The sequence below is a fragment of the Cryptotermes secundus genome, unplaced genomic scaffold (assembly GCF_002891405.2).
Source record: "Cryptotermes secundus unplaced genomic scaffold, Csec_1.0 scaffold114, whole genome shotgun sequence".
Lineage (NCBI taxonomy): Eukaryota > Metazoa > Arthropoda > Insecta > Blattodea > Kalotermitidae > Cryptotermes > Cryptotermes secundus.
Window position 1 is genome coordinate 577,156 of NW_019729208.1, and position 21,817 is coordinate 598,972.

General features: G+C 40.6%; 1 protein-coding gene across 4 annotated transcripts in view; it reads right to left on the reverse strand.

Moving 5' to 3' along the window:
• LOC111865358 overlaps positions 1-21,817 on the reverse strand; it is a 525,090-nt gene that overhangs the window by 262,760 nt on the left and 240,513 nt on the right. The window contains exon 1 of one of the 4 annotated variants that reach the window (XM_033751792.1): positions 5,901-5,955. The exons of the other annotated variants lie outside the window; for them this stretch is intronic. Coding sequence (XP_033607683.1) covers positions 5,901-5,906 — 6 coding nt within the window. The 5' untranslated portion in view covers positions 5,907-5,955. Of the gene's footprint in view, positions 1-5,900; positions 5,956-21,817 lie in introns of those variants that run through there. 4 annotated transcript variants of the gene reach the window in all.

Sequence of the window (21,817 nt, forward strand, 5' to 3'; positions counted from 1 at the left end):
ACTAGTCTAAAACCCACGACCGAAGAGAGATGAAGGGACAGAAGGCTGGAGAAAACTGCATAATGAGGAGGTTTATAACTTACACTCTTCGCCAAGTATAATTAGAATGATCAAGTAAAGGGGGATGAGATTGGCAGGACATGTAGCACGAATAGGGGAGAAGAGAAATGCATATAGGATATTGGTGGGAAAGCAAGAAGGAAAGAGGCCAGTAGGAAAACCAAAACGTAGGTGTGTGGACAATATTAAATGGATCTTGGAGAGACAGGATAAAATGTTATGGATTGGATTGATCTGACTCAGGATAGGGATCAGTGGAGGGCTCTTGTGGGCACAGTAATGAACCTTTGGGTTCCATAAAATGTTGGGAAGTCCTTGGGTAGATGCACAAATGGAGGCTTCTCGAGAGGTGTTCAGCTGCATGAAGTCAGTTAGTTAGTTAAAATCCTGGAGAGAAGCGACCATTTTGGAGAAGTAGTTGTAAATGATAGGCTATTAAATTTCCTACAGCCTCAATATGCAACTTTACAACTGATCTTTTACGAGTTAATCTATTATCTCTTATAATACAGAGTGCCCATTTCTTTGTTTGTTGTTTATACATTTCCACACCGTCGCACCTTTTTCGACTAAACTTGACACGGTTTAGGAGCTTAAGAACTACCAAAATATTTTATAACCCCTCGAAAACGGGTTCTGACTCATTCTTCGAGAGCCCGTCCTCCTAACCTATTGAGATCCATTGCTTTCCGTAGGACTTCGAAAATAGAGACATATTTTGTGATATTGAAATTCCGAATTTCCGCAAATAAACATCAATTAAAAAATTAAAGAAAGAACTTAGGATAATACGAATCAATTAAATTCCTCAAAATTCTATAATTTTATATTAATACAATTAAGATCAACATCATAACTTTTCAGTTTATTGTACTTCCTAATTATAAGTGGGCATGATATCCGAGCGACTCCGAGTAATCAGCTAGCAAAATATAAGATTCCTAAGGGTTTAAAAATATGAAAAATTTCACTTAAAACATCTGTTAACGAGGAGCCGGAATAACATAATCAATAGTGACTGGCTACAGACAGGATGACAGAGAGATCGGAGTTCGAGTCCCAGTAGGGTCAAGAATTTTCCTTCTCCATCCTTGTCCAGACCGGTTCTGAGGTCCACCCAACTTATCCAGTGGATACTAGAGATTCTTTCCCGGGGGTAAAGAGGCCGGGGCGAGAAGCTGACCATTCACCTCCAGCTAGTGCCGAGGTCAAGAAAATGTGTTTTTATACATCCACTCCCGTGCGCCTTCATAGCGTGGTGCTTAATTAATTAAACACAGGGAAAACTTTATATTTTTACCTTCATGTAACTGATGAAATTGAAAGCCAACAACATATACGTGTATAAATTAAAACTGTCGTCATTTGGCATTGGCAGGGATGGACAAACACTTGTGCTGGTGTGAAATCAATGGCATCGGTGAGATAATTCTAGAACATTCCCCTACATGCAATTATCTGGGCTGTATTCTGTCACATGAAAATTAGAATAACATCTAAATAATATTTAAAGTTTTAAATTCTGTTTCGTTTGTGCGTTTTCATGGTGCGGTGCTTAACTAAGCGAAGAGATAATTTTATTCTTCGTACAGAGGCAAAAAGACTTTGATCCTGACACACATGCACCTCCGCAATGATTTTCAAGCTGGGCCCCATGCAAACCATACGAAGAATTCTGACGGAAATCTAATCACTTGTTACAGTGTTGGCATGAAGAGCAGATTTCTGACGCAAGCTCCCTCGTGTGTGGGAACCAGCGACAGCGAGGGACGGGATAGACTGGTGGCACTCCACTCCATCTTTCTTCTCTTGCGTGGTCGCGCTAATCTGTGGGATTGTGAGAGGATAAGTTTCTTTATTTACTGTCTGTCCTCCGCAGCTGTGACCGACATGTCTGTCATCTCTTTCGCACGCAATGGCTAATCTTCTGTCAATCTTAGCCGATAAATTGCGCTCCAAGTGCGCAAAATGAACTTTATTGGTTTCAGCCGTGTTACTTTCAGAACTGATACAGGATGGGCCTCAACTTCGAGCATATGGTCTGTCTAAAACGTCGTTGAGGTTGCGTCGTACTTTGGGTAGACAGTTTTATGGCAGAAATATTATGAGTTCAATGGACTCTCCAACAAGGAGATTTTATAGCATCTTATGTTGAAAATATTTGGATTTCAGGTTATGAAAGCCGTGACTATAAATAATAGGTACTATGTTCTCGGATTTAACACCATGAAGTCAGGTAGAAGTCCATCGACGTTTCGGAGATATGTTTTGCTTCCATTTTTGGGTCGAAGTGTAAGATAAACAGGAAAAGAGAAACAAATAGACTCTTTCTGCTTTCTAGCTTGCCTTACTATTCTGTACTTAAGATGAATGTACTAAGTTCCCGCGGAATACCGCTGAACTTCTACCAGACTACACGGCCTTACATCCAAGAAGATAATATTCTTCAAAGTCTTGTAGCTTCCCAATAAAGATATGATGATGACATAACTTCAAAATATTTTGAAATAAAGTCACATAATACTATAATAAATTTGCTGTAACTGATTGATCTTACCGGATTCTTACTGTAAATTTAAGGTGACCCCGTTATACAAGGCACTCTTAAAACCTATATGGACCTATGGCATCGAGCTGTTGGGCTGCGCTCGACCATCCAATACCAAACTCCTCCAAACATTCCAATCGAAAACACTACGAAGAATCACAGGCGCACCATGGTACGTAACAAACGGAACTATCCACAACGATCTCAAGGTACCCCTCATCACGGAAGAGATCAGAAAACATGCCACCAGACACCGTACTCGGATAACAGGACACGAGAACCCGCTAATCGTTGAATTAACGAAACTGCACCCAGCAGCAAGACGACTGAGGACAACCTGGCCAGAAGACTTATGTAACTAAAAGGTAGAGTACTGCCACTGGGCAGCTGCCGCCTTCACGACATAAACACCCATCGCATTTACTTATTACTTGCAGTGGTCAAGTAGATTGTAAATTGACGTAAAAAAATTTAAGGTAACAAAGGAATTGTAAGCATTTAGGGACAGCTAAGAAGGGGTGGTCTTCCAGTCTGGGTCTTGGACGTCGGCTACAAACTTACACATTAAAAGGCAGCGTGTAATGAAATGTGCATCTTATGTAGAAGTTATTAGTAAAATGATAAATGCTTTAAACATTTCGGATGGAAGTCCTTAAACATAGAGAACAGATTGGGGGTCATGGAGTAGGGGTGAGGACATTATTAAGGATGAGACAAATGTTAAAGTAATGATGTGTGATGATGTAAGTGAAGCGTGGGACTTTCTTTAGTTTTCCTCAGTTCAGTACCTCTTTAAAGACTTCTAAGCTTCAAGGGTTACAAATCCAATAGCCTTTGGTCAAACCGAAAGCTTTCGCCTACTCTTGTTTCTCGCTTGCTAAGTCCTAGTACCTGGAAGCTACTGTATAAAATAATCCCTTCAATGGAACGCTGTCGAATTTATCTCACAAAATACGATAGAAATTCTCGCAAGCTTCCGTCTTCAAAGGCCAGCCGTGTTTACAGCAAGTCTGGACTATTGTCTGATGTCCCTTTTATGTCTCTGTGTAGGTACGAGCTAGTGCAGTTTAAATAGAATATAGGAATTAGATCTATTCTTCCGCTCACCAAAGGTTAATTAAAAGTTTAGAATCTTCTCTATTTTAAATAAAGCGAAATATGCAGAAGTATCAGAAACATAACACGAAGAGAGGTTTCAATCCTAATTCGCTTAGTGGGGGGGTGGAGTCCAACTGGGTCCACTCGGCACGACGGCCACTGATTGCCCTATTGTAGCCTACCCCGGGTGATTATGCTGATGGAGAATTTGGTGGAATGAAGATTGGCAGGGGAAACCGAAGTACTCGGAGAAAACCCGCCCCAGCGCCACTTTGTCCACCACAAATCCCACTTGACCAGACACGGGATCGAACCCGGGCCGCCGCGGTGGGAAGCCAGCGACTAACCGCTTGAGCTATGGCGAGGCCTAAGTTTCAATCCTACGTCCAACCCTCAAATTGGACGATCGTATATGTCGACTGTAGGCGACTGCTCGTTCGACATATTTACGGATGCTTTCCATATCTGGAGTTGCTCTATTGAGAGATTTTAACCAGGGTACAAGAGGGCTCATAAGGGGGTAAAAATGCAAAGCTATCCCTGTAACAGACCGTGGAGTCCCACAGGCTTGTGAGACGTCGAGGCTCCCAAATTTTCTAGACAATCGGCTCACAAATGGCGGTGAGGGTATCAGCCTTAAGCGCCGGCCGTCTTTTACCCCAGGTAGATACCTTGTACTCGTTTTTGTTAGAGGCTGAGTCGACGCAAGGGCCATAGTGCTGCTGGAAGGATTAGGTCATTCGAAAAGTCCAATGAACTCATTGGGAATCGAAGCCGCAACCTTCTGGCTTGTAGCATACTGCCTCGACCAACTACACTACCGCGTAACCCTCGTAACTGAGTATAAAAGCAAAGGGAAGAAAACCTTCTCTGTGGTTATTTAATTAAGCACAAGCATCGAAGTCTTCCCTGTGCTTATTTACTTAAGCACCACGCCATGAAGACGTGTGGGGGAGTGAAGGTGTAACTCCACCATTCTTGATCTCGACACTAGATGGAGGTGAATGGTAAGCTTCACGCTTCTGCAGCTTTACCCTCGGCACACAGCCCACGGTACTTGTTTGATAGGAGGCTGAGTGAACGAAAGGACCAATCTGGACGTTATGGAGAAAAGACTTGTCCCTACTGGGAATCAAACCCATACCGTTTAGGCCGTAGCACGTCGTTATACAGGTGTAAATGCCCTTGAAGAATAACTTGACACTACTGTGTTGCGAAAATTAATCTGCGCATGGACTGAATTTGTTTTAAATGGAAAAGTGTCTTGTCGTATAAATCATGCATTGTGACATGAAGCTTAGGATAAAATTTAAATTGCCTCGGAGAGGAAGGAAATTCCGCTCTGTGACTAAGGAGCGCATTAATTTCTCTTCTGAAAGAAAATGTTACGTGAGGATTTACACTGAGACAAATTATTTATCATTTGTTATGGCTTTTCTCAATTCCAGCCATCAGAAACCAAGACACTACTTCAAATTAAGTCGCAATTGCTTTCTTTCTGAGATACTGTCAAAGTCACTGAATAAATAACGAAGTAATTAGGAGCCAGTTTTCCAGAACAGGTATCGGAAAGTAAAATTCAGAATACTGTATAATGCAGAGTGATTCTAAATTATTGTCGGTTTTTTCGTGGCCTATAATTTTTAAAATGACAATGTAACTCAAAAAGTTTTATTTGACAACGCTGTCTTTGTCACATTAATATCTGGAAGAAAACATGACGTCATATTTCAAAATAGTGACACTTCAAGAGAAAGCGGTGTGCGTACGTTTACCTTTCGAAACAAAGCTCGTTATCAAAACGCAATGTCGTTACAAAACTCAATATGCAAAAGAAGCACCTTTAGATAATGGTACCCGACGTTGGTTAAAGCAATTTCAAGAGACTGGCTCTGGTGTTGCCGTGATCGAAACAGGTACACTGTAAATGCTGGAGAACACTCGGACATCTTAAGTGTTACGAATGGTGCAATGCCGAAGTTGTTTAGCATTCTGCAGTATTGATTCTATAAATAATTAAACTTTCTGAGTTAGGCTTTCATATTCAGTATACTGTTTTATTTTATTTTATTCAATATGAAAATATTAGGGCATGGAAACTCCGACAATAATTTAGAATCATTCCTGTACAACTGGTAAGAGTGGGTCGCTGTTACTTCGATACAGCCGGTGTTTTAATGAAATGTTACGATACCTCCATGAAGTTTGCATGCAGTATGGTCGCTTCACGTATTTCTCGCAAAAATCCAGCTGGCCTGCCTACCTGTAACGAGAAAATATATGGCTGTTTAGATATTATCTGAACATGCTGTAACTACATCTAATACATGACTTGACTCCATGGAGATGAGCCCTAAATGAGAAACTGCCAGTTGCGTAGTCACTCAAGAATTTTCCAACATTTTATGGAAACCGAAGGTTCATTACCGTGTTCACGACAGCCCACCAGTGCTCCATATCCTGAACCAGTTCAATCCACTCCATACCACCCCATCCTATATCCTTAAGATTAATTTTAATATATCTTAGATATATTGTATTTTGTTATACGGTGATAAAGGGTTGTTCCGTCATCTGGATTTTGGGGGTTTAACGGCTGTGAAGATTCATATTGTGATAATGTGCGTTATGATACCGTGTAGTCTGGTAAGTGGATACCAACCTTGAGCAGAAATATGCTGTCTCAATCCCCTGCTCTAAAGACACTGATGACTTTACATACGGTATCATAACATAAACGCCCACAACATTAGTGGTTTTTATGACTTGGGAAATGTTAAAAATGTACATATATTTATTTATATTTATTTTACGAGGCTGTCAGTAGATAGGGACCGTCTCTGTGATCTAGTGGTCAGAGTTCCTGCCTACAGATACAGAGGTACGGGTTCGATTCCCTGCGCTGTCAGATTTTCTGAGAAGTAGTGGGTCTCGAACGGGGCCCACTCAGCCTCGTAAGGGTAACTGAGAAGCTATTTCAAGGATATAGCGGCTCCGGTCTAGAAAACCGAGATTAACAACCATGGGAATTCGTTGCCCTGACCACGTGACACCCTCTATCCGACAAAAGTTGGCACTAACTTCGCTCGGTCGGTATAGTTCGTTGCGGACTAAAACCACGGAGTTGGTTTCTTTTTTGTTTGTCAGTAGATAGACTACAATATTGAATGATAGGATGAGAGATATACGTAGTATGATAAATTGGAAATGATATGGATACTAGCGATGGTTGCCCAATCAGTCCAGTCCAGTAAATTGCTGCTGGTCCTAGCCAGCAATGTCGTTCCTGGTTTAGGGTCCCGTCGCGAGCCATGACCTAATTCATATTAGTTCCTATACCGTTTATGATCTCATCTTCGAGGAGAGGAGGGATTTGTCTTTCTGAGTAGGTGCTACATTTGTTGCACCGTAATTTTGCACGAGTGTTTCCACCTTCACACAGCGTCCGAGTAAGGGCATTTGTAATTTGTTGACACTACACACGCTTCGCCGCTTTACTACAATGAATAACACTTTCTCAAGATATACACAGGACATCTGTCAATGCAAGTTTCTGCAGCAGATTGTAACTTGACTTGTTTTATCACTCCGAAACGGCAGTCTGTCACCTGAACGGTTAGGCATGACCACCGCCAAGTTCAAGCCTCATATAATTCCTTCACACGCGCTCTAATCGTCCAATTGCATGCACACTTGGAATTAGATGATTCTGGATGGTGGCCCAGTAGAAGAACCATCACAGAATTTGCATGTAGGAACTGGAGAAAACCACGAAAATCCTCAGTCAAGGTAGCCGTTCTTCTGACATTCAAACCCAGCACTGCACTAACAATAATAATAATCTACAGCTTTACCGCCACACTAACACTCCCGATGTGTTTGCGTTATGATCGGTTGGTTTATGACTCAATGTGTTCTAACTGTGGGTAACAATGTTTCGCTGTAAAATGCTGCCTCCATCTTCAGGGTACTATTATAATTATATTGCATACAATGCATATAATATAAACTGCTAAACGACAGAATATCTTATAAGAAAAGGAACGCACTATAATGTAATAGCTAAAATAAATATGAAGATTATGCTATTAAGGTATGTGACACCGTATAGCCTGGTAGATATTTACCAAATTTTCGGGAATCTGTTGTTCAGTTTTCAGCGTTCTACACTGAAGATGGAAGCAGCAGGTTCCGATGACGCTTTAATAAATATTTACCAGACTATACGGCATCATATCCCACAAGACAGTGATCTTCTTAGTCAACGCCGTATGTCTGAAATCTTACATAAAATAAAAATTCAGCGCTGTGAGTAGGTGCTCCGTAAATAAAGACTGTTATCCTAGCGAATGTAATGTCTTGTAGTCGGGTAGAAGACAATCAGTGTTTCCTATGGAAGCAGAACTACCCACCAAACAGCCCGTGGACTCCTGCATGACATGACATGACATGACCTATTACAGAAATCTTAATAGCATGAATCCTGTTGTGTGTCACATATAGGATATATGTGTATAATAGGGGCAGTCTACACAACAATATTCCTGAAAAACAAAATAGACACTATTGTATCAGCATTTGTTTTATCTTGTAAATTATTATATATTATACATTATATGTCCTATTTATTACAGAAAATAGTACTTTTCAAGTTCAACACTATCCAAACCTTACAATCCTTCTACATAACAATATTTTGGTGACAGTGTATATTATGTAATACCGTGTTATGTCTTACATCACGTCACACAGCTCAGATTGTCAGCAGATACAAAATTAATTGTTTTTATTTCAACTGGATTAAAAATAGAGCATTATTCACATATGGATTGCAGGCGGCAGTTATTATAGACTTCAATTAAACACTGATATCATGATAAAATAAATATGGAATGGAAGAGATATATCGGGAAAGTGGAGGTCGGATTAAATGTGAAAATTGTGATATTTGTTCAAACACTGCCGGATAAAGTATCAATTTCAGTATTATTAATGGACCTTATTACGTAGATCCGGTTCGTCGAAGTATCGGAATTGCTTTACACCACGAAATATATCAGATTATACTAAATTAAACTGAAATTTATGGGAGTTCATGACAAAAATGGAGTTCATGATTACATCCTCTTTGCATTTTCATATCAACAGTGCTTCAAAGAGTAATATTTCCGAGGTAAATTTTAGACTTAAGTTTTGAGGAGTCTAAAGGCGCGTCCACATTACTCGTGCTCGTGCTCGTGTGACTCACTATGCTCGCGAGTAATGTGGACGATATGACAAGTAAATTTAAAATTTTTAACTTAAAAACTACAGCCAGTAAATTAAAATACTAAAGCCTATACACACTACAAGTAAATATACGGATCCTCACGCGTCGAAGCCTGGCGAGCAACTGAAGTAGTGTGGACGAAGGTTTACGAGCACACGTAAAAGCCAGACGAGTCTCCCGACGAGCACGAGCACGAGTAATGTGGACGCGCCTTAACAAAATCCTTTTCAACAAAACACGAAAGAATCAATACTCTATTTCTTTACTCAGGAACATCATATATGTAGGTGCACGCAGTAGCATAATTATATGGAGCACTATGCTACTAGTATGGAGGTCACGGGATCAGTTCTCGATGAGGTCATTGGATTTTTCAAATGAACTAATCCTTCTAGCCGCACTACGGTCCTGGAGTCGACTCAGCATCTGACAGAAGTGAGTACCATGAATCTTCCTGGGGGGTAAAGGGCGGCCGGCGCTTATGACTGACAACCTTACCGCCATCTGCGACTGGATTATCTATAGAAAATGTAGGAACCTCGACGTCTCACAACCCTATGAACCCCCACGGCCTATTATAGGGATAGCTTTATTCTTTTACCTTACCATAATCAGATTAGATCTCCAAAGGAAACTCAAACCTCTGATGTTAGAATTCAGAGGTTTTCATACGTGATGTAAGCCACCCAAAGGAGCCGAACTTGTTGGTTGGGGGGGGGGACATATTGAGAAAATTATACTGTAAAACTTTATCTATTATAATTCTAAAAAAATGTCAGATATTAAAGACGTTCTGGGATACAGCATCGCGTTGAAAGTCAACCGACGTTTCGGAGGAAATTACACCCTGAAGATTGAGGAAGGACATTCCTCCGAAACGTTTTTAACGACCCATTTAACTACAAGTTATCATATCTCAGAAGACAGTAATATCCACGAAGAGCAAAATGTCACAGGCGTTTCGGAGGGATATATTGGATCCATCTGCATGAAAAAAAGAATAAGCTAAGCAATTAAGAGCAAAAAGCAAGCAACAAGGAAACATCGTTACAGCAGACACAACGATAACTGTTGGATTTCCGTTTCTCATAGAAATGACTACGAAAAAAACATTACGTTGCTGGTCTTCTTGTTGGTTATTTGCTTGGTTTATCTCTCGCCCCTGAAGATGGAGGTAATGTGTTCCTTCGAAACATCGGTAAACTTCTACTAGGACTACATAGCCTCTCATCAAGTCACAGCTGGTAGGAAATCAAATCTCACAAGAACAAAACATCACCTTCTGCCGGGGTTAATGGAATGTTTTGAGCAGAAGATCAGAATCTCTTCCTGAGTCTGATTCACACTTCATAACAATCGATCATTAATCACTGAGACCATTAAAACCAGAACCGAATGTGTCTCCATTATGTGGAACAAATAAAACCAAAGGCCCGCAGTAATCACTTGCTAATTGCTATGGTCACGAGGCGAGTACGGGTCTCCATCACGCAATCCATCACGTCATAACAGACAATTGAAGTCGGTCTGACTATTACCATTCATTACAGTCCTCATCGGAAGGGTGAAGACCACAGCACCAAAAGTGTCAGAGGTATTCTGCACTCAACCCTGCCACGCCAATTGATCTTACTTTATATACTCTTGGTAGACTGCAATGAGGCGGGCACGGTAGCCGCGCTCGCTCGAACACTGGGATCATAGGTTCGAATCCCACTGAAGTCATAGATGTTTGGTGTGTGTTTATTCTGTTTTTGTGCTGTCCTATGTTTAGGTAGAGGCCTTGCGTCGGGCTGCTCCCTCGTCCAAAGAGTCCTACCGTCTGTGAAAAATGATTACGGAACTAAAGGAGTGTCCAGGAAGGGAAGAAGACTTTATGATCAATTTCTGAGATTACTTTATTATAATTAAGGAATAATAGAATGGAAATGTTGAAGGAAGCAGCCGTGCTACTATCCCAGCATGTGTTTTGAGGGACGGAGGAAAATCATGGAGAATCTCAAGCAGATCTCCTGACCGAGTGTTGAACCACAGACCTCTAGAATACAAAACAGGGGAGCGCGGTAGTGCAGTTGGTTGAGACACTGTGCTGCAAGCCCGAAGGTCGCGGGTTCGAATAAGTTTTTCAATTGATCTAATCCTTCCAGCCGCGCTATCGTCTTAGGGTCGACCCAGCCTTTAACAGAAACGATCAGCAGGAAATTTCCTGGTGGAGTAAGGGCGGCCGGCGTATAAGACTGAAAACCTCACCGCCATCTGTGAGCAGACTCTCTAGACATTGTGAAAACCTCGACGTCTCACAACCTTGTGGCCCTTAATGGCCTCTTACAGAGATAGCTTTCTTTTCTGTTATACTGTAATGACATGCACAGTTATCCGCATCCTTCTTTATATGTATATAAGTATATAAAAGAGTTATCTGAGTATGAGACTGCGCAATTTCGGGTTAGCGCAGCAAAGGATTGCACACGGTTTGAGAGTAGCTCTACCGAGGGTCCTAAGGTAAAGTTGACCTTGTGCTTAACTAATTAAGCACTAAGCCATGAAGACGTGTGGGCGAGTGGATGTATAGATCCATGTTTTCTTGATACAGGCACTAGTTCGAAGTGAATGGTCAGTTTCAAGCCCCGGCCGCTTTACCTCTGGGGAAAGATCTCCCGATGCCCATTGCAAAGGAGGCTGGGTGGGCCTCAGAACCGGTATGGACGAAGTGGAATGGAGAGAAATATTTCCTCTACCGGGACTCGAACTCCGACTCCACTTGTCGTCAAACCAGTGGCCAGTTTCTGCACCGACTGCGCTATCCCTGCTCGTACCGAGGGGACTAACGGGTGTTTTTTCTTTCATATCCTGTTGACCTGTAGAAGGGAATATAACATATTTCCGAAACGTCACGATTTCAGTAAACTCGGCCAGTTTTAGTTTTCTCTGGTTTTAGAGAACGGACCATATAACCGCCAAGAAACTCCTGTTCTGCCCCACTATTGCATTACCTTGGGTGACGATTCACCGAACTTTACGGATATAGTTTGTGTCCTAACAGGAAAGTTTATACATGTTTTCCGGGCCAAGCGGGTTGGCGCAGCGGTAATGCCATAGATTTGTAACTGCAAAGTACTGGATTTGAGTCTCGGTTGGGATACCTGTTATTCTGACTGAGGTCTTCCCTGTTTTCCTTCAATCTTTCATGACAAATGCCAGGATAGTGGCTGGATCATGCTACAATCTATTCCTTTCAGATCCTTTCCAGTTCACTATTTCCCCTCCTGCTATCCCATGCTGTAATCCAGCTACTCACAGCCCCGCAAAACACACTACCAAACCATCCCTCTTGCTTTTGGGGTTTTTATTATACTCTGTATTTCGTAAAAGGCTTTTGAATATATAATGTCTTGTATTCTGTAGCAGAGCTCTGTTTGCTACCTGCTTTTACACTGGTTTCTTGTTCGGCTAATTTTTCGAATCTGATGATGGAGATGATATGTTCCTCCGAAACGTCGATTTTCAACGTACTACCCGGCGTTATATCCAAGAAGATAGTACTTTCCGTAACCAACGCTGTAGAACCTTAAATTCTACATCGAAATTGTACTTTAGGTGATATTCCTTGTTTGAAGTCTTTAGGAAAACTCAATTCCTCTATTTCCTAGTCTATTCCTCTTTTATTCTCTCTTTCTGCTTTGAACCAATATTTCTTTTTGGTAGATCTAGCACACCAGTGCTAACACAGTGTCTGCTTTTCAACATCTTTTTGAAGGACCGTCTTCTAATTTCTTCAACGAACAGCAAAGGATAAACTGAAGGAGAATTTTGTTTAATATGTCTGCTGATTTATTCTCTCTCATTTCCCCTAAACGAATGACACTTTACAGTACATTACGTACATCAACCTCTCTGGAACCGAATTCTTCTTGAGAAGATAACATTCCCTCAGCTATATTGAGGTAACGGAAAGTGTTCCACAAATGGTGGGGATGATGATGCTTGAATATTCCCCCACTCTGCCTATTGTTGTATTCGCCTTCAGCATCCTACAGCCTACATCAACAAGCTCTAAGTTCTTGCCGCTAGCAAATGACGTCACCAACATTCGCGTAAGCAGAATGGCCAGAAAACTGGAGGGGAATAAGGGGAAGTACGAAGGAAGGAGTGAGTCTTTAACAGGTCGAGGGAGATGCAGAAGGGAGGTATCCATGGGACATCTTTCCGCTGCCTCAATTGAGTTAAGAAGCAGACACCTTTTATGGTACATGAAGGCTCATTACCATGTTCACAAAAGACTCCTAATGCCTCTGATCCTGAGCTAAATCAATCCAGTCCACACCCATCCATCCTATATTTAAGAACTTCTATGCTATGACGCCGTGTAGTCTGGAGATAGAATTAAATTATATCAGATTAAATAACATTACAGCTAGAAGGTAGTAATATTCGTAGTTATTGTCGTGAGAATATGAAATTTCACTGTTGCCCACACACGCACTTAATTCATAACACAAAGTAACACTTTTATCTTGAACTGGGAGTAGGAGTAGCTCAGTCAGTATAACGACTAGGTTTTGGGCTGGACGATCGAAAGATCGTGTTTCGATTCCTGATACAGGCAAGACATTTTCTCTACTATACAGCGTCCAGACCGGCTTTGGGGGCCAGTTAGCCTCCTATCCAGCACGTACAGGGGCTTTTCTGAGGGGAAAACAGCAAAGTCTTCAAGCTGACTAGTTACCTCATTCTAGTGTCGAGGTTAAGAATGCGTGGAGCCATGCCACCTCTTCCCCATCCGTCATGTATATCAGTGAGTATAGAAGGAGTCTGATTGGATACTGGATTTACTGATCACTTATACACACGACTCGGAACTAAAAGCAATTACAGCGCCACCGCTAATTTTCACAATTCACTAATCACCACAGCACACGCTATGCTTTATCCATCCAGCTGTGTCTCCAGCAACCGTTCCCTGGCAACGGCTTCTAAAGGTGGAAATTCCTCAGCATCAGGAACCCAAGTTCTCTCTTCTCAGTCTCCAGTACAAAAACCGCTTAGCTTAGCGTAGGGACTTTACCAGTACCTTTACCTGCAAATATTTTCGAAAATACATCATAATTACAGGCACAGGTAATTAGTAATTAAAATTATTCTCAAGGATACATGAAGTAATTTAGTTTATAACATAATAAAAATGGAAACATTGTTGTCTTGTTTAAAAATATATTATAGTTATGGGAGATTAAATATACAGAATGATTCTAAATTATTGTAGGAGTTTCCGTGGCCTATAATATTCAAACTGAAAAAAAAAATAATAAAACTGCTGAAGGAATAAGAAATTTTCAAAAAATGTTATTACCTGTAGAATAAACAACCCTCCATACAGCCGTTTATTGTATACCTAACTTCAAATAATCTAGTCTAGTTGACTTTTGTGGGCTTCGAGGAAACTCCTCCTGAATTCGAACAAGATATTCCTACGAAGTGCTCGGTCTTCCCGCTCCTTCCTGTGCAGAACACCACCGGTCTCTTGCAACTGCTCTAGCCAACGTCGGGTAGCATCACCTGAAGGTGAATCTTTCCATATTGAGTTCTGTAATGACGTTGCGTTTTGATAACGGACTTTGTTTCGAAAAACCAAAGTACCTACAATGTTTCCTCTTGAACAGTCGCCATTTTGATTTATGATGTCATATTTCTTCCAACTCATAAATGCGGCTAGTGCAACGTTATTAAATAGAACTTTCTGAGCTACACTTTCATATTTCGTTAGCAGTTTTATTTCATTTCTTCCATTTTGAAAATTATAAGCCATGGAAACCCCGACAATAATTTAGAATCATATTGTATTTTGAGACAAGAAAATCTTCAGACCGGTAGCGATATGCGGGCCACTAATTACTAAATGCTAGTTCATAAAACAGTAAATCTATATTTACTTTTATGTGTATGTTTATACTCATATACTTGCGTACATACATAACTTCTGAATGCGTTCTCGGATTTCCCAGTTATATATGAACACCCAGTGAGAAAAATCATTTTCTCATTTCAGAGAAATGTGAAGTAAAAGTTGACATTTTTTTCAGTTTACCGAGCCTGTCCTATTTAACGGGAACAGTAAACCCGTTCAATGAAGCAAAGTCACGTCAGCGAATTCATGTCACAGATGGACAGAGATTATGTGTATAATCACTCTAAACTTCGTAAAAATATACAGAATTTTTTGTATTATTTTGAAACCTACCAAAAAAAAAGAATTTTCAAGAGGCACATTAGAGCTCAGGTTCCATGTTTGTTTTATCTAACAGATGATCATTATAGCGGATAAAGCTCTTGAGCTGGCCTAGTTGAAGGGATTATACATGCTCCATACATTTTTTAGGGCTACAAATTTTACAGAGGAGCTGGAATAGCGCAGTCGGTGTAGTGACTGGCTAGGGGCTGGACGGCCGAGGGGTGGGATTTTGAGTTCCGGTAGGGTCAAGAATTTCCCCTTCACGTAATCCAGACCGGTTCTGGGGCTTACCCAGCCTCCTATTCAGTGAACACCGGGGGCTTCTACTCCTGGGGTAAAGCGGCCGGAGCGTGATGCTGACAACTCACCTCCAATTAGTGCAGAGATCAAGAAAATATGGATTCATATAGCCACTCCCCCCTACGTCTTCCTAGCGGAGTGCTTAATTAGTTAAGCAGAGGGACTGGTTTACTTTTACATGTTTCACAGCCGTATCTGAAAACCGAGTATTGGTCTTTGTATATTGTGACATGATGCCTGAAAGCCGGAATAACGGATACAGACTGGAAGTTCATGGCTAGACAACGGTTCGGTAAGCACATTTCCGTGACAATGAATACGCGAGCAACAGTCGGAGAACTGCCACTTCTATAAAAGGGCGAGGTTAACACATTTCTATAACAACAGAAGAATTGTTATGAAACCGTGTTTTCTGATGAGGTCGCCGCGAGGTTTTATAACGAGGAGCACTTGGTCATCCAAGTTGGGGAATTCTGGAATCTGAGACAGTAAAATATGGTCATGAGTCCCAAGGTACTCGGACTTGAGAATGACTGCACTGGCGAGGACCAGCAACAGTTGTAAACGACAGACCAATTCTCTCGTCAGAGAATGTTATATAAGGTTTATGAAAGCAATGTTCAGTTAAAAAATGCTGGTCGTGAGACTCAAGGGGCTTGAGGCCAAGACGAATTGATTGGCGGTAAACCGCCAGTCGTAAAGTAACTCTGACTCTGACTCTGAGAAGAGAACTGAGGGACTCTCTTGAGGCGACAGTCGAAGACGATGGTGAAGACAAAGCGTGTCGTATAGTGGCTTGTGAAATGTAGTAACAAGTTGTATAAGTGTGCAATATATCCGGTCATCAATCCAAAACCCGTCTATAAGTCACGCACATCTCCAAGTATATGAGAATATACATATTAATAAAATAAAAGTATAGAAATATTTTGTATTTAAAGTAATTAACTGTCTGGAGGGAAGGAGAAAAGCCACGAAATGCATCAGTTACGGCAGTCGGTGTGCTGGGCAAAGTTGGAACCAAGCACCTGCCGGATATAAATTAAGACCGTTATTGCCACACCAATAAAACAACAAACTCCGTGGCTTTTATTCTCTAACTATAGAGAAGTATACTGACCGAGCGACCGCCGCTTGTCGGCGAAGTTAGTGTCAACTTTAGCGGATAGAGGATGACGCGTGGTCAGCGCAACAAACGCCCCAAGAACGATAATCTCGGTTTTCTAGACCGGAGCCGCTATTTTCTTGGAAACCTCCTTTATTATCCTTATGAGGCTGAGTGGATCCCGTTCCAGACCCACTACTTCTCCGAATATTTGGTAGCGTCGGAAATCAAACCCAGGCCTTTGGGTTTGTAGCCAAGAACTCTGACCACTACACCACAGAGGCGGTCAACTGCCACGCCAACATCTTCGAAAAATGTAGCATAACTTACTGAGACCAAATAAGGATTAAATTATAAATTCCTTCCAGTTGCGACTCTGTGTCTGTATATGGAACTAGTCCGTGGGAAGCTAAGAAGAAACCAAGGCAAAATACTCTTAAAATTACTAAATCACTTCTTCCGTTTCATTCGAAACAGCCTTTGGAACTTGTGTGTAATAAAACCATTATGTAGCCCTGTTTCAATTCTTTAAAGAAGTTTTGATCTAATTACTCCTGGATCTTCTTTTTTCTTTTCAAAGTGACAGTTAAGAACAAGACTGATAGAGAGATTTCTGGCCGCTTTGCTTCTCAGAAATAAAATGGCTAACTACTAGTATGTTTTTATTACCGTACAAGATAGCCTCTTATACGAAGGAATGTATTTCCAAATTAAATTAGAATGTGCAAATGTCCTAACCCTGTCTACATCAGTATATTTTATTTCCCAAGTCTGGTTCAATTTCTACCCTGAAAATGGAGGTAGCAGGTTATGTTAAAGGAACAGATATAGGAAGACGGTTCTGCCTCTCTCCTTATACGTATAGTTTTTCTCACGCTTCGCTTATTTTTCTAGCCTGAAGAAGGAAGCAGGGAATCCTCCAAAACATTCGCATCTACCAAAATAAACAATGACATCCCAGTACCTTGAGAGTCCCTAATTTCGCGACATATTCTGGTTTTCTCTCTTATCCTAAACCAATGTTTTTACGGTTCTATAAACAGGTACACATATGTTCTCTTTTTGTTCGAATTCATTACGTAAGGCTTTTCCTTAAAACGCTATTTACGTGTTCTTTTACGAAATTCATAAAATGATCTTGCTCCCTGGAACTAGAATATAGAGGCCGTGGACGTTGATGTGTTTCTGAGGTTCCCTGCACTAAACTAATTAGCCCAGGGCCCAGAAGGAATTGTAGCGTGTCACCAATAAGAACTGCAAGGCAATGGACGAAGTACTGAACAATCTGATCAGATACTGGGAAGGAGAAACTGGCAATACAGGGCTACAATACGTCAACTATTAATGCAGTTCAAGAAAGTTCCGTATTCAGGAGAAGAATAATGTTTGGATGGACAAAATGAAATATATAAATGTAAAATAAAATATAGTCACACGGAGAAGAAAAACATTATAAACTAAATGAAACAAAGGATGTTTATATCCAAGGGAAGAGTGATGAAGCCTGAGAAAATATCAGGGCTCAAACAGGTAAAACCAAAGTACAATAAAGTAAGATACATGCAGAACAAAGCTATGAGATAACATGAAATTCTGGGAATAATTAATAGCCTACTTTCCTTGATACAACATGGACCTCATAGAAAACGACGTATACAACAATGTTTATATTATTGCGTGTACATTCATTACAGCGGTAACGTTACTATCGAGCCCTTGTGTAACACTGATAAGGGGATACACATACAGACACACGGACTGATGGGAGGGATTTATGAATTACGGCCCTGAGATGGGCTTAGGTGTCACGACATACACACCAAGTTTCATAAAGACTGGTTGAGGCATTCAAAAGTTGATAAGGGGATAACAGACGCACACACACACACAGCATGGAAATCGCATGTCTACTTTTATTTTATCGAAATAAGGAAAGTAGGCTAAAAATACGTAAAAATATGGGATTTTCTTCATTAATCCACGGCAGGAATATATTTTATTTAAATTTAACAATTTTAATTCTAGTACTCGTTTCATATCTGCTTTTTCCCAACTCATACATTTTCCCCTTCCTCTTATATAACCTCTTCGGAACACGTGTCACTTGTTAGTATCACCGTCACCTACTGGGTCGTCCATAGCCCCACTCCTACTGTTCCCTCCCTACATCAGAACCTGAAGATGCAATCACCACGTCCCTCCGAAACAGTTGTAAAGATATCGCAGAAGATAATAATCTTCATAACCTACTATTAACTAAATTATTGTGCCATATAGACCCGTTGATAGACAATGACCCCGAAAGAGACAACTAGACTACGGCCGTTACAAAGCAACGTCCCTTAAACAGCAACATTGGAACGGTATTTTATGTGCGGTTCGTACCGAGATGTTGTAAGCAGAACCGTAGCCCTGCGTATCATAGGAAGCGACAAAAAGGGAGCCTCGAATCTGAGAGAGTAAAATATGGTCACGAGTCCGACGGGACTCGAATCCGAAATTGACTTTGCTGGCGAGGTCCAGCATCATTTGTGAACGACAGATCCGTTAGACAGAGCGCACCACATCAACAATCCTGCAACTGCCATACAGTAATAAAGCTCTGGGCGTAAGCCCCAGGTGGGTGTTTTATTCCAAGACGGACTGGACGACTGACCTTCGTGGGTCTTACGCCTGAGGCTTCACCACTGACATGGCTGCTGGCTGGTGACAGAATAAGGAAAGTAAAGATATATGCTGTAGTGAATACGCATTTATTTAGAAACTTAATCAACAAGGATGTTACAATATTTCCTTCATCATAAATATTGCCATGATATAGGGGCGATTATAGACGGGGTTTGGATTGGTGACTCGATTTATTGACCACTTATACACTCACGACTCGTGACTACACTTTACAGATCACTGGCTCACACAGACTGGTGTCCTCAGTCTATTACAGACTCCATTAGCGGTTTATTAGAGACGGATTTTAACAAAGGGACTACAATAGTCTCATTGAAACACACACTACAAATATCACTCATTAAATCTCTTCACAGCATAACTTTTGCATATAACTCTTTTCTTCACAGCCTTCTGTACAGTTCTGAACTATTAAATAACTTTTTCTTTGCTTGTAAATCTCGGCACGGACCACATAGAAGACATCGTTCTTCTATTGTTGCCTTTGCCCAGAAATTGATACGGCACAGACAGCAGAAAACATCGTTCTTCTATTGTTGCTTGCATGTATGTTGCGGGCGTTACCTGATAATGGCTGTTTACAGATTCACCGCTTAGCAACGGGTGTTACGTCACAACACAATGAAATTTGAAGGGTATATGTCGTTTTTGTTGTCATTTATATACAAGCAAAATGGCAAAATAGCACTGATTTTGCTATGGATTCCATATTCTGTGTATTCTTTTCTAATATTATAACACGTATATAAGGTATATTGCGAATTCTCGTAAGCCTGAAAGTCCTTCAATATTATCAGACACAAAAGGAGAATCAATTGACGTCCTAGTAAATTTAATTACATAAGAAAGACAGTGCGTGAAAGACGTATAAAACATTGTTCTTTCTCTTCTCGTGTTGAATGAGATATTAGAAATAATTTAATTACGACGGGAGAGACTTTCTGAAACAGATGTTTGGAGAAATACTCATCTCGTAAGATGCGAGAACTTGTATATAAAAGAGGGCTACTGATTGCTTAAGAAAACAGAGTTATTGGATTAGTAGCTTGGTTCTGAACGAAGCACGCTCTTCAGAATTTTACTTACGTGTCTACTGAAAAGGATTTGGGCAAATAAGTAAGTAGTGTAATTAGAAATTTCTGATATTTCAATGTAAGAAATAATTACTTTACAGTAATACAAGAGAAGTAGGCCTCATGCTTTCATATTCTTAATGGATTAAATAATATTATCATAAATATTAACAGGACAAAACAAAGAACACATAACGTCACAAATAAGAACATTAGATGCATAAAAATAATATATTAAACAAGTAATACCTTGTCCAATTATTTACAATATACGTTTATCAACAATTTTTAAGTTATTTCTCTAACGACGCTGCCAATGTCGAGGTTTTACGGAGTCGACGACGGTTAATTAAATTAGAATAAGGTGGAAGAAACCAAATTACCCGAAGAAAACCCGCCAAAGTGACATTCTGTACACCACGAATCGCATGTGATATGACCTGGCATCGAACCCTGGCTACCGCGTCGGTGGGAAGCTGGTGGTTAATGGCCTGGCCTTTGGCTAGCCCCGTTTATCAGTCAATCTGACAAACCTCTCCCTATATGTCTCTTAGGTACGTTTCCGCTCCTCACCAGTTGTAACGAGTTCGCGAGAACACTGATGGAGGCGCCACTTGACGGCCTGTATGTCTAAGTTGAGAGACGCGAATGCTACCGCTGTACGACGATGGCCGAATCATCTTCTTAGCTGTTTCATGGTTGCAAAAGCAAAAATAATTGCTTATAATTAGAAATATATGTGTAACCTTTTATGAACTTAATTCTATGACCTTAATAAAGTGTGCGAACATTTGAAATTGAAATCTAAGTTTTTTGAGCTTAACATTATACACAAATGTCATATTTTATAAACTTATGAACTACGAAATTGTTAGAAAAAAACCTAATGCAGTGTGTAAATATTTTAAAGGGAGTATAATTGTTGGAAGTGCGTGAAAGAGAGCTGAGAAACCACAGAAGAAATGTAATGAATCATTAGTGGAGAAAACAAATAGACGAAGAGAGCGAAATGAAACTTTGTGGGGACGAAGACGGAGAAATAGCCCTGAAGAAAGAGAAGAGTCTACACGTACAGTCTGGTAGAGTGGCGTACATTACGTCGGGTACATCCGGTTCAGTAAACTGCAAAAAGCACGTAATGAGATTATATATATTTAATTAATGAAATTGCTGAATACGATACAATATAACAATGTATCATGAGTACTATCTATTGGGATGTGACCTCGTGAACTGTGGTAGAATATTACCGGCTTTTCGGAGCAAGGCTTTTAGAAGAGTAAGCCAAGTGCAATCAGTAACCTATACTTGATGCTAGTTGCTTGCTTGGATTGTTCTAGGATCCTGAAAATGGAGTTATTTTATTCTTCCGAAACATCGGCTAACTTCGTTATCATCACCGTTATAAGAACATCAAATCCAAGAGAACATATTAATATTATACGTT